The sequence below is a fragment of the Dipodomys merriami genome, unplaced genomic scaffold (assembly GCF_024711535.1).
Source record: "Dipodomys merriami isolate MVZ:Mamm:240054 unplaced genomic scaffold, mDipMer1.0.p SCAF_11, whole genome shotgun sequence".
NCBI lineage: Eukaryota > Metazoa > Chordata > Mammalia > Rodentia > Heteromyidae > Dipodomys > Dipodomys merriami.
In genome coordinates this window covers 38,893,350-38,905,559 of record NW_027202382.1, presented here as the reverse complement: position 1 = coordinate 38,905,559, position 12,210 = coordinate 38,893,350, and the positions used below count along the sequence as shown (strand labels likewise).

Sequence of the window (12,210 nt, the reverse complement as noted above, 5' to 3'; positions counted from 1 at the left end):
AAATTAAGGCTGAGATAGTCAACCAAGATCAGACTTATAAATGACACATCAGGAAAAACAATACTGTGTAGTGTTTTATAGCTTATGAGAATGCCTTCATAAACGTTAGATTCTGATGATATAAAGTAAAACAACCTAAGGAAAAAGTATATAATCTTTCAGCAAAAAGAAAATCTAACTTACCAAATCTAATAAATGCATGTCACTATTTCGTACATCTTTTCCTGGGCTTAGGAGGAGACCAAAGCATCTAGAGACAGAAATCACATAAATTTGAAGAAAAAGAAATAAACCTCCTATACCCCCCCCAAAATTGAAATTTGATCACTTAAAAACTTCTTATAGACAGAAAAAAGGACAGTTATTAGAATTAGCTATAAAATAGTGTTGTTAAACATAAACTAATACTACTCTGGAAAGCAGTCTGGAGGTTCCTCAGAAAACTAAACATAGACCTTCCCTATGACCCAGCCATACCACTCCTAGGCATCTACCCATAGAACAGAAAACAGGATACAAGGACATATGCGCCTCCATGTTCATTGCTACACTATTCACAATAACCAAGATATGAAGACAACCCAGATGTCCCACCACAGATGAATGGATCCAAAAACTATGGTACCTATATACAATGGAATATTACATGGCCATTAGAAAGAACAAAATAATGGCATTTACAGGGAAATGGATGGAACTAGAACAAATCATGTTGATAGAGATAAGCCAAGATCAGACAGACATATAGTGTATATTCTCCCAGATATGTGGATGTTAGATTCAAAATGTAATGAGATATGACAAAGTAAACAGGACCCAAGAAACAAAGGACCTCTTCTTACTTTGTCATATAGCTTCTAGATGACTCCAAGTGTATATATGTGCACATGTGAGGGAAGCTATCTATGATGGGGAAACAGAACTAGAGGAAAACGGGTGAAAAAATACAGCAGAGGGGCCCATCAGCTGCAGTGGACATTGATGAAAGTGAACTAAGCAACTCAAGGGCAGAGATGGGAGAGAGGGAATGAGAGAGAAAGAGGAAACAGCTAACACTAAGCAAAAGCAAAGAAATATACAAATCAGGGGCTGGGAAGGTGGCTCAGTAGAGCGCTTGCATGCTTGAGGCCCTGGGTTCGATTCCTCAGCACCATATAAGAAAAAAGAAAAAAGCCAGAAGTGGCGCTGTGGCTCAAGCGGTAGAGTGCTAGCCTTGAGCTGAAGAGCTGAGGGACAGCGCCCAGGCCCAGAGTTCAGGCCCCACAACCGGATCCCTCCACCCCCAAAAATAAAAGAAATACACAAATCGCCCAATATGGAAAAATAGTTTTGTTGTTAAAATCTGTATATTTCTTAAGATTTGTAGATCAAGATAATGACAATTAGTATTGTGAAGGTTAAAATGTGTTGGTGAGTGTAGGTAGGTATCATTATGCAACAATACTGTGAAATTTTTGTAATTACTTAATCTTAATAAAGAAAAAAGTTGTAATCTTTACTTCTTTACTGTTTTCTATTACCACATACCTGATATTAACATAATAGCTGAGGATTTATGGGAGTTATTTCTTTAAAACTTTTTTCTATTGATATTATAAGGGTGATATACAGAGGATTTGGAGTGACATAAGTCATGTAATGAGTACATTTCTTTTTGGACAATATCATACTTTCCCTTGCCTCTCCCAGTTTCCCCTCATGTTCCTATCTACAAGTTATAAAGTTCATTTCAACATAGTGTCTAATGAGTACCACAGCTGCATTTGTTCACCCTTTGTCCCTCCATTTCTGTGCCCCTCCCATGTCCTCCCAAAAACAGATAAATGAACAAAGAAGACAAGAAGAAAACAAGAACAACAACAAAGAGAAAAACTCCTGTTTCCATTTCCTGGTATGGGAGTTAATTTCAAAGTAATAGAGCATTCAACTACAATAAGCAAAAGAATCCCCTAGATGTCAAAAGACTTTAAATATATTTTGAAATACAGGATAGCTAAAATGATAATCAACAAAATTTATATTCAAGCTAAGCTTACTAAATATGCTTACCTTTCAATGGCGAGTTCTTTATTAGTTGTTTGTTGCACATAGATGACAATCTTCTTATCAATTCCTTGGCGTAGTTTAAAGCATTGTCTGTCCTTATCTTTGGGAACAGCACTATAGACAAACATATTTGATTAAATTTATAAGGCAATTTTTCTTTCACTTCTGATTCTATCCCTAATTTTCAAATATTACCAAAAAGAAAAAAAGGATCATCATTTTTATATCATCCTGATATAAATCATCATCACTTTAGGCAATATACTAAAGTATTTATAATCGCTAAAGGAAAAAGGGCAAAAAATAAAATAAACCCCACTCAGGTTTCCCAAAATATTGCTTTAGTTTTTTTTGTTTTGTTGCTATAAAAATCAAATAAGTACTTAGCATGCAATCTGGTATACATGATTTTTCTTAAAGTTAACTTTTTAAATATTTGGTCCCTGTCGAGTGCTGGTGACTCACACCTGTAATCTTGGCTACTCAGTGGGCTGAGATGTGAGGATCACAGTTCAAAGCCAGCCTGGACAGGAAAGTCCTTGAGACTCTTATCTCCAATTAACCACCAGAAAACTGGAAATGGCACTCTGGCTCAAGTGGTAGAGCACTTGCCTTGAGCTGAACAGCTGAGGGACAGGACAGTGCCTAGGCCCAGAGTTCAAGCCACATGACTGAAAAAAAAATACATATATCTATATATATAAAATTAAAAAAAAATATTTGGTCCCTAAGATTTTCTTTTCCCTCCCTCCCTTTCTCCTTCCTTAGTGCCTTCCCTCCCTAATTTTTTCTTTTCTCTCCCTCCCTTCTTTCCTTCTTCCCTCCTCCCTTTCTCCCTCCCCTCCCCCCTCTCTCTTTCTTGTCCTGGGGCTTGAACTCAGAGCCTGGGCACTATTCCTGAGATTCTTTTTGCTCAAGGCTAGCACTCTACCACTTGAGCCACAGTACCACTTCCTGCCTTTTTCTGAGTAGCTTATTGGAGATAAGAATCTTGAAGTTTCCTGCCTGGCTGGCTTCAAACCTCAATCCTCATATCTCAGTCTCCTGAGTAGTTAAGATTATGGGGCTTGACTAGTCACTAAATTTTGTAAATCATTAGTGTCTTATTTCTTTAAATGCATAATGAAGAAAAAGATACTTAATCATAAATACTTTGAATTTCAAAACAAGTTATCCCTAAAATATAACAGAGATAAAGGAGTTATAGCCAATGATAAACTGTTGTCTAACAATAAAAAGGGCTGGCTTTAAGCTATGGCATATTTATTATATTAATACTAATTATCATCCATTGTAAAATAACACTGGTAAGTTAGTAGTCATTAGCTTTATAAAAAATACTCTTAAAAGGCCAGTTTATCAAAATAATGCCTTCATTTCTCACACCATCTAGTCCCTTCATTCTCAAACACAATACAAACAGTTGCTTGTAGCATTTATTCAATATACAGTACATCTAAATTGTATCTACTTCTAGACAAATTTTACATAATAGCAGTAGAACCAGAGACAGATGAAATACACAGCTAGAGGAGGAAAAGGCGCTGTGGCTCAAAGTGGTACAGCACTAGCCTTGAGCAGAAAAGCTGAGAGACAGTGCCCAGGACAAGTTCGAGCCCCATGACTGACAAAAAAAGAAAAAAAAAAAAAAAAAAAAAGAAGGAATTTGCTGGGGCACCAGTGGCTCACGCCTGTAATCCTAGCTACTCAGGAGGCTGAGATCTAAGGACTGTAGTTCCAAGACAGCCTGGGCTGGAAAGTCTGTGAGAGTCTGATCTCCAATTAACCACCAGAAAATCAGAAGGAGTGCTGTGGCTCAAAGTGGTAGAGCTTGTAGGGGGGAAGCGTCTCCTAGACTGTTAGGGTCCCAGACTGTGTGAGAAAAACTAAGCTGAGAAATTGACTCTTTACTAAAAACAGAGACCATAAAGGGAGACCTTAAAACGTATTTCACATGGACTTCAGCCCTGTCTCATACCCTGCCTAATTAGAATGGCGCCTGCCTTGCCATGTTGTGTATCCTCCTATAGCTATCTTAGTAATAAATCTCTTGTAGCTGTCTTTGTAACAACCCCCAGCTTCAAGGATGCACGGACATATGACATTATGTTTCTGAAATGTACAGCTCCCATGAGTAAGAATATCCACCTGCTTTATGTGGAGACCCTAAATTCACAAACCAATTCAAACCAGAATGATAGGTTAGTTCAAACAGTTACTATGAGACGGACTGTAACCCCACTGGCCACTGACATAAATTATGCAATCTTTATTCATGTGTTACAATCCTGCTGGCCACTTGCTTGTGGCCAGGCTTGACCACATGGATTTTGCCTTTTAAAACCCTAGCTTGTGGGCCATTTGGGGTAGCAGTTTCAGCTCCAGACTCTGTGCTGCATTCTTGGCTGGTCAGCTATCCACTTCCCCAATAAAGCCATCATTTTACATGAGACTGTCTCTGAGTGATGGACTCTTTTCCCCATAACAAGCTTAGGGACAGTGTTCAGGCCCTGAATTCAACCCCACGACCAACAAAAAATAAAAAAATAAAATAAAAATAAATGGCTAGATGAGAGCTCTAAGTATGTACTCCAGCTAAAAGTAACTGAAAACTAGTTTAAAACCCATCTGTATTTACATACTAACCAAGTTCAAGAATATTATATAACACTTAGATTGGAAAATGTCAAAGAATCTTAACAAAGATGTCTAGAAATAACAAACATGTTCAAAGACAACTTTGGCATGCCAAATTTAGTATTTGTGGTTGACAGAAATTCAACCTATAAGATAGAGAAACCCAATTTTCTTTCTTCCTTTTCTTTTTTGTTTTTGTAAGTCCTGAGGCCTGAACTCTGGGTCTGGGCACTGTCCCTCAGCTCTTCAGCTCAAGGCTAGCAACTCTATCATCACTTGAGCCACAGTGCCATTTTCGGCTTTTTCTGCTTATGTGGTGCTGAAGAATCGAACCCAGGGCCTCATGTATGCAAGGCAAGCACTCTAACACTGAGCTACCTTCCCAGCCCTGACAAACCCAATTTTCAAGTGTCAGTAGATACCCTAGTCTCTATGTTCTGTGGATGCTGAAGTATATATCAATACTAAGCTCCTGATGGTAAAATCTGACAAGAAATGTTTTTCAATTATTTCATCACTAGAAGGAGTTAACACAGTACTACTTACAGTAAACCCCCATTAAAAAAAGAAAGAGAAAACAATACCCTAAAAAAATGTGACAAGCAAATGTGATCATCCAAGGCTCTAATAGTACTTATGGCAATAAATAGAGACGTGTATAGTCATTATACTTGAATATGTCTGATCTCAGAAGGGAGACAAGTTATCCAACATGTTTCTGAGACATCTTTTCTATTCATAATTAGAATTTAGAAACAGGAGTTACATAAAAATCTTCAAAAAAAGGGAAAAGTACAGCCTAAAGAAACTTATTTCTTAGGAAGGAAAACATTAAAAACTATGTAAACTTCAATTTCCTTTCCCCATTGACAAGAATACCTCACTGAAGTGATGCTTTAAGAATGTAGATTAAGTCCGGCACTGATGGCTCATGGCTATAATTAGTTACTCAGGAAGCTGAGATCTGAGGAATACAGTTCGAAGCCAGCCTGGGTAAGACTCTTTAAAAAAAATTATTGTAAAGATACTGTACAGAGGGGTTACAGTTACATGAGTACAGTAATGAGTACATTTCCTATCGAGCATTGTAACTCCCCCCTTTGTTTTTCCCCTACTATCCCTTTCCTCCCACCTCCCTAATTCTTCCCTTCCCCCACCCTGAAGTTGTAAAGTTCATTTTCAACATAACTTCAATGAACCACCAGAAAACTGGAAGTGGAACTGTGGCTTGGGGTCAATGCCCAGGATCTGAGTTCAAAGCCCCATTTTTTAAAAAAAAAAGGAGGAGGAAGAAGTGAAGGAGAAGGAAAAGAAACAAGGACGAAGGAAAAAGGAAAGAGGAGGAGGAGACAGAAGAATGAGAAGGAGAAGAAAGAAAGAAAAAAAGAAAGGAGGAAAGAATAAGAAAGGAAGAAGAAAAGGAAGAAGGAAGAAGGAAGAAGGAAGAAGGAAGAAAAAGAAGAAGAAAGAAGAAAGAAGGAAGAAGAGGAGTGGCGCTGTGGCTCAAGTGGTAGAGTGCTAGCCTTGAGCTGAAGAGCTGAGGGACAACGCCCAGGCCCAGAAAGAGAAGGAAGAAAAAAGAAGGAAGGAGGAGGAGGATGAAGAAGAAAGAAGAAGAGAGGAGGAAAGAAAGAAGAAAGAAGAGGAAGAATGTAGCTCAGTCAGGTGCTGGGAGCTCACCCCTATAATCCTAGCTACTTAGGAGGCTATAAGTGTTTGAAGTTATTAGTTCAGACAGGAAGTCTGTGAGACTTTATCTCCAATAAACTTCCAAAAAGCCAGAAGTGAGCTATGGCTCAAGTGGTACAGTGCTACCTTTGAGCAAAAGAAGTTTAAGGACAACACTCAGGCCCTGAGTTCAAGCCCTAGGATCAGCACACTGATAAAAGAAAAAAAAAGTATCTAAGCCAGGTACTGGAGGCTCATGCCTGTAATCCTAGTTACTCAGGCTGAGATCTGAAGATCTTGGCTCAAGGCCAGCCCAGGCAGGAGGTCTTTGAGACTTTTATCTCCAATTAGCAAAAAGCCAGAAGTGGAGGTATGGCCTCAGTGGTAGAACATCAGTCTTGAGCCAAAAAGCTAAGTGAGAGCATGAAGTCGAGTTCTCAATATTGGAACAACAAAAAACGTAGCTAGTCTTTCCAATTCCTAACAAATGGGGCAATGTCAAAATTATATTAAGTGAAGTAAGCCAGGCCCAAAGAAACTTAGGTCCCATGGTTTCCCTTATTTGCAATAACTAGTATATGTCTGAGTCAAGCAGAAAAGGTCAGATAAGTTGATGTTAGGGAAATGAACCCTATGATATGTACTCAAATGTTTTTTTTTCTTTCAGGTGATTGTTTCTAACACATTTATAAGATTATTTCTTTGTTGCTTTGTATGTCCCTCCCCCATGGTATAACCCCTGCTTTCACTGTATTTGAGGATGGTATAATTTGTGGAGGGGAGGGAAAAAACAAATCGTTTAAATAGGGATACAGGTGGATCCATTGCAACAATGGTGTACAATGTACAATGAGATGTATAAGTCGTTATTTGGAAAAATGAACTTTAAAACTTTGGTGGGGGGGAGGAGGGGGCGAGGTAGGATGGGAAGGGATGGAAAGAGGAAACAAAGGAGGAGGTTACAATGCTTGATAAGAAATATACTCATTATCTTGCCTGTGTAATTGTAACCCCTCTGTACAGTATTTTCACAAAAACAAAAAACAAAACCGTAGCTAATGAGCTGGCACTGATGGTCATGCCTGTCATTAAATCTATGTGGGAAGCTGAGATCCAAAGAGGTTTTAGGCCAGCTTACAAGACCTCATCTCAACAGAAAAAGCTAGGTATGGTGGTATTCCCATTATCATACCTTAATAGGAAAAATAAATAGGAAGATCAAAGTCCAGGCTAGCCCAGGTAAAAAGTAAGACCCTATCTCAAAAATAACCAGAACAAGAAAAGCTGAAGGAGTGGTTCAAGTGCTACAGTACTCTCTAGCAAGTACAAGACTCTAAGTTCAAACCCCAGTTCCTCCCACCCCAAAAAAAGAAAGAAAAAGAACATAGCTAATATGAAGGCAGAACATAATGCCTCCTTTAGCTCTTAAATAAAAGCTGAATTGCCACTGTACACAAATTGACCACCAGAGGGCATGCCAATTACAATATAAAGGGAGACCAAGCATTACTAATGTTACTGAAGCTGTCAATGAACTTTCTAATTTAAATAATTATTAGAGATTATTTATAATTTTACAGTTTAATTTTAACCATTTTTAAGTAGCCATAGAGAAAGGAGACTTGTATATAAAATACTGATTTTTGGTCACCCATTTAATGATATGACCTATATAAAGAAAATAGCTCAGTCATTTGCAACTATAAAACCTTAACTTCAAGAAGGATTTTAGAGTGGAGCCACAGCATTCAATAAATAAGGAAACTACTGCCAGAAGATGTAAAGAAATTTGGGAAAGGGACCATTGTTAATAATAGTAATAATTAAACTTACATTTTGATTTTTATTCCAGAGTTCTTCACACATCTCAAGGAATTATCATTTTACTTAAAAATCATAACCAGCTATTTCTAAATCTATGTGGAAGCCCTAAGGCGGATTCTTCAACTGTGTTCAATGGAATACTTGTCAAAAGCTTAAAGATGTCTACATAAAAACCAACCAAAAATAAAATAAGGAAACAAAGCAGCTACAAATCCAGTGGAAATAACTTGAGGCACAATACTTACCAGCATTCAGACAGCTACTTTAAATTTGACTAAAATAAGGTAATAACGTGTTTTCTACAAGATTTTTTTTAATGCTTTATACTTTATATCTTGCTGTGTATTTGCTTATATTCATTTCTCACACAAGTAATTGCTCCATGGTATTAAACGTATATAAACTGACTTAAAGAGTTTTTCTTAAACCATAGATTGCATAACAACTAATATAAATTCAATAAAATGAATAAAATTCCTACCTAAAGTAACCTTTCCCATCATCTTCTTTTATTTCTAAAGACACAGAGAAGGTAAAGATGTCACTGTCAGGAGTCTGTGGTGCTGCAGGGGCTGAAAGGGGGGTCTGCTTGGCAGAGCGGCGGAAGGCAGTGGCAAAGCTGTAAAGTATCCGGCTTACCTACAACCAGACATTAGAAATTGGGGCTGTTACCATTAAGACAGGAAATAGTTTTATTAAAGCTAGAAGGTTACCTACTTTGAGGAATAAACACCTTTCTCCTACTTATTTTAGCACATTATCTGTTAAGTAACTAAAGCAAGAAGTAAAATCACCAAAGAGGGGTTTAAAAAGTAAAAATGCATTAGAAATACAAGTGAAAAATTACTTCTTAAATGTTACAAACTATCTGAACATTTTTTTTAATAATAAAAAATAATCCTGACAAGTTTAGGTCTGTAAGAATAGTCTGCAAAAACACTGCTGGAATGAAGATGCAGGTCTAACCCACTGTTGGAATGAAGATGCAGATCTAACCCAATCAAGAAATATCCAACTGCTCTCCTCTGATATTCCTAGCAGCCATGGGGTCAAGGTGAAATTTTTCTCTTAAGGACTCACAGCTTCTTGTATCTCACACCGGAAGACGTGTATTCTGAAGAGTTCTGCATTGTAGTGACTTTCAGTGAAAGCAAAACAGTCACTCTCAGGAGTTCCATCATGCCCTCTGACACAGAAGAGGATTTTGTAGATAGGGTAATTAGCTATTTCCATGTTTGTCTGAGGATCTAAGAGTCTGTTCAGATAAAAAAGATAAAAAGAGTAGAACATTTACCAACTTATATTCATGTTAGAACTCAAGACATCTTTCAAACAATAATTACATAATTACATATATGGTCTTATGGTTGGAGGAAGCAAGGAGATCTGTATAAAAAATATCAATAAGCAACCAAACAATAGCCCTTTCTAAAAGTTTCTCTGGTTATTAGTTTTCTTTGAAAAAACAAAAAACAAATTAGTAGCTACAGTGGAATAGCCAACATTTAACAAGGTTTTGTTGGTTGTTGTTGTTTTTTTGTGTGTGCTAGTACTGGGGCTTGAACTTAGAGACTAAGTGCTATCACTTAGCTTTTTCTGTTCAAGGCTAGTGCTCTAACACTGGAGCCACAACTCTACTTCCAGTTTTTTTGCTAGTTGATTGGAGAAGAGTCTCATGGACTTTCTTGCCTGGGCTGACACTAACTGTGATCCTCAAATCTGAGCCTCTTGAGTAGCTAAAAGATTATAGGGGCAAACCACCTATAGGTTGACACCAATAGGATTTTGGAATTTCAAAACTCAGTCTGAAATTCTATTTTGAAATAGTGTGACAATCTAGTATTTTGTTTTTGGTTTTTTTTTGGGGGTCCGGTCATGGGGCCTGAACTCTGGGCCTGGGTGCTGTCCCTCAGCTCTTCAGCTCAAGGCTAGCACTCTACCACTAGAGCCACAGCGCCACTTCTGGCTTTTTTTCTTTTTGCTCATGTGGTACTTAGGAATCGAACCCAGGGCCTCTTGCATACAAGGCAAGCGCTCTACCACTGAGCCACCTTCCCAGCCCCATAATCTAGTATTTTTACTCTGGGAATATGTAAAATATAAATTAATTTGTTAGGCAGACTATCATGGTCAATATATTCAATTATCCCTAAACTAAATCTCTAATGTGTTATACTGGATTGGGTGTAGAGAATATACAGAACAAGGACAAATGAGTTTCCCTGGTTTTTTGGGGGGGGGCTGGGGGGTTCTTTGGTACTGGTCCTGGGTCATAAATGCAGGACCTGGACAGTATCCCTTAGCTTTTTTGCTCACAGCTAGCTCTCTACCACTTGAGCCACAGCTTCCCTTTGGCTTTTTTGTGGGGGAGGGAGGGTTAACGAGATAGGAGTTCCTGGACTTTCCTGCTCAGGCTGGCTTTGAACTGTGATCCTCAGATCTCAGCCTCTTAAGTAACTAGGATTAGTTGTGAGCTACTGGTACTGGGTGAGTATACATCCCATTTTTCATGAGGTTATTATCCTTGGAAAATGAAGAAAGCTTTCAATGAATGAAATAATTATGCATTTTGCTGACCAATGCTGCTTTGTAAAACAGATCAGAGATCTAATGTGAATTTTACATACGTTTTCAGAGGCTGCTCTCACCTCACAGTTCCTTCAGATACATTCGGCACTGACAGGGTCACGTCCAGTGAAATCTGACACTGACTTCTTAAGATTGACATCATTCTTAGGGCCTCTACTTCACTTCTTGGAGCATTAACTGAGGCACAGCCTAAATAGGTTAGTTTACTGAAAACCACACTGTCCTCATCAGCCACTGGTGTGAAAGGGCTTGATGCTTCAGAATCTGAAAGAAACAAATACTAGAGATGATTCTTTTCATTCTTATCTTGTCTGGATATAAAAAGCAAATAAAAAATCTTCAAGTAACGTTTAGGCTCAGAAAAACTGCTCATAGAAACCAGAAAGCCTACACTACAGTAACAGCAAAATGTTTAGGAGATTAGTTAAGAATTAACTCCAAATCCTGAGAGTCACCCGAGATTCAGATCTGATTCTTTTTTGTTGTTGTTGATAGTGGAGCTTGAACTCTGAGCCTGGGTGCTGTCCCTCAGCTCTTCAGCTCAAAGCTAGCGCTCTACCACTTGAGCCACAGCACCACTTCCAGTTTTCTAGTTGTTTATTTGAGATAAGAGTATCATGGAGGGCTGGGAAGGTGGCTCAATGGTAGAGTGCTTGCCTTGCATGCATGAGTCCCTGAGTTCAAGTCCTCAGTACCACATAAGCAGAAAAACCCAGAAGTGGTGCAATGGCTCAAGTGGTAGAGCACTAGCCTTGAGCTAAAGAGCTGAGGGACAGTGCCCAAGCCCAGAGTTCAGGCCCCAAGACTGACTAAAAAAGAAAAAAGATATATATAAAAAAAAAAGAGTCTATGGACTTTCTTGCATGGGCTGGCTTTGAACTGTGATCCTCAGATCTCAGCTTCTTCAGTAACTAGGATTTCAGGTGTGACCCACCAGCATCTGGCCTGATTCACTTTTATAACTCTTCCAACTGGACTTTCTAACTTAAATTCAAGTGAAATATACATGTAGTATTTGAGCATTCTCGGCAATCCTGTCTTCTTTCTGAACCTACAGTTATAATTCTTTAATTCACCATCTTAGCCACTATATTGTGTTCACTTAATATCCTTGCTATCACCCCATTCTTTCAAATGAAGCTTTATAACTAATTCTTTCTTTCTCTCTTACTATGCTTTTCTGTCTAGTTTTGCACATGCCCGTTTCCAACTAAGCAGCAATTACTCACAGAGAGTTACTGAAACCAACATCTATTCACCAAGCATCGTCTCTCAATTTCTGCAGCACTGCATTCAAATTCCTTCTTTCCTGGAAAACTTTTTTTTGGTCCTAGTCATGGGTCAAGAGCCTGAGTTCAAGACTCAGGGTCTATGTGCTGTCCCGGAACATTTTTGCTTAAGGTTGGTGCCCTACCACTTGAGCCATAGCTCCACTTCTGGTATGTT

At 38.4% G+C, this 12,210-nt stretch overlaps 1 protein-coding gene and 1 non-coding gene across 5 annotated transcripts in view; both read right to left on the bottom strand.

Moving 5' to 3' along the window:
* Positions 1-12,210, bottom strand: part of Rabgap1 (RAB GTPase activating protein 1) — a 149,739-nt gene that overhangs the window by 88,710 nt on the left and 48,819 nt on the right. For all 4 annotated transcript variants that reach the window (XM_070013209.1, XM_070013222.1, XM_070013216.1 and 1 more), the window contains 5 exons: positions 10,824-11,028; positions 9,256-9,430; positions 8,657-8,814; positions 2,050-2,160; positions 184-250 (listed from right to left, as the gene is read on the bottom strand). In XM_070013209.1, the coding sequence (XP_069869310.1) occupies positions 184-250; positions 2,050-2,160; positions 8,657-8,814; positions 9,256-9,430; positions 10,824-11,028 (716 nt within the window). The remainder of the gene's footprint in view (positions 1-183; positions 251-2,049; positions 2,161-8,656; positions 8,815-9,255; positions 9,431-10,823; positions 11,029-12,210) is intronic.
* Trnat-ugu (transfer RNA threonine (anticodon UGU)) lies at positions 10,163-10,227 on the bottom strand. The gene has a single exon. It is a non-coding gene; the product is annotated as a tRNA-Thr (tRNA).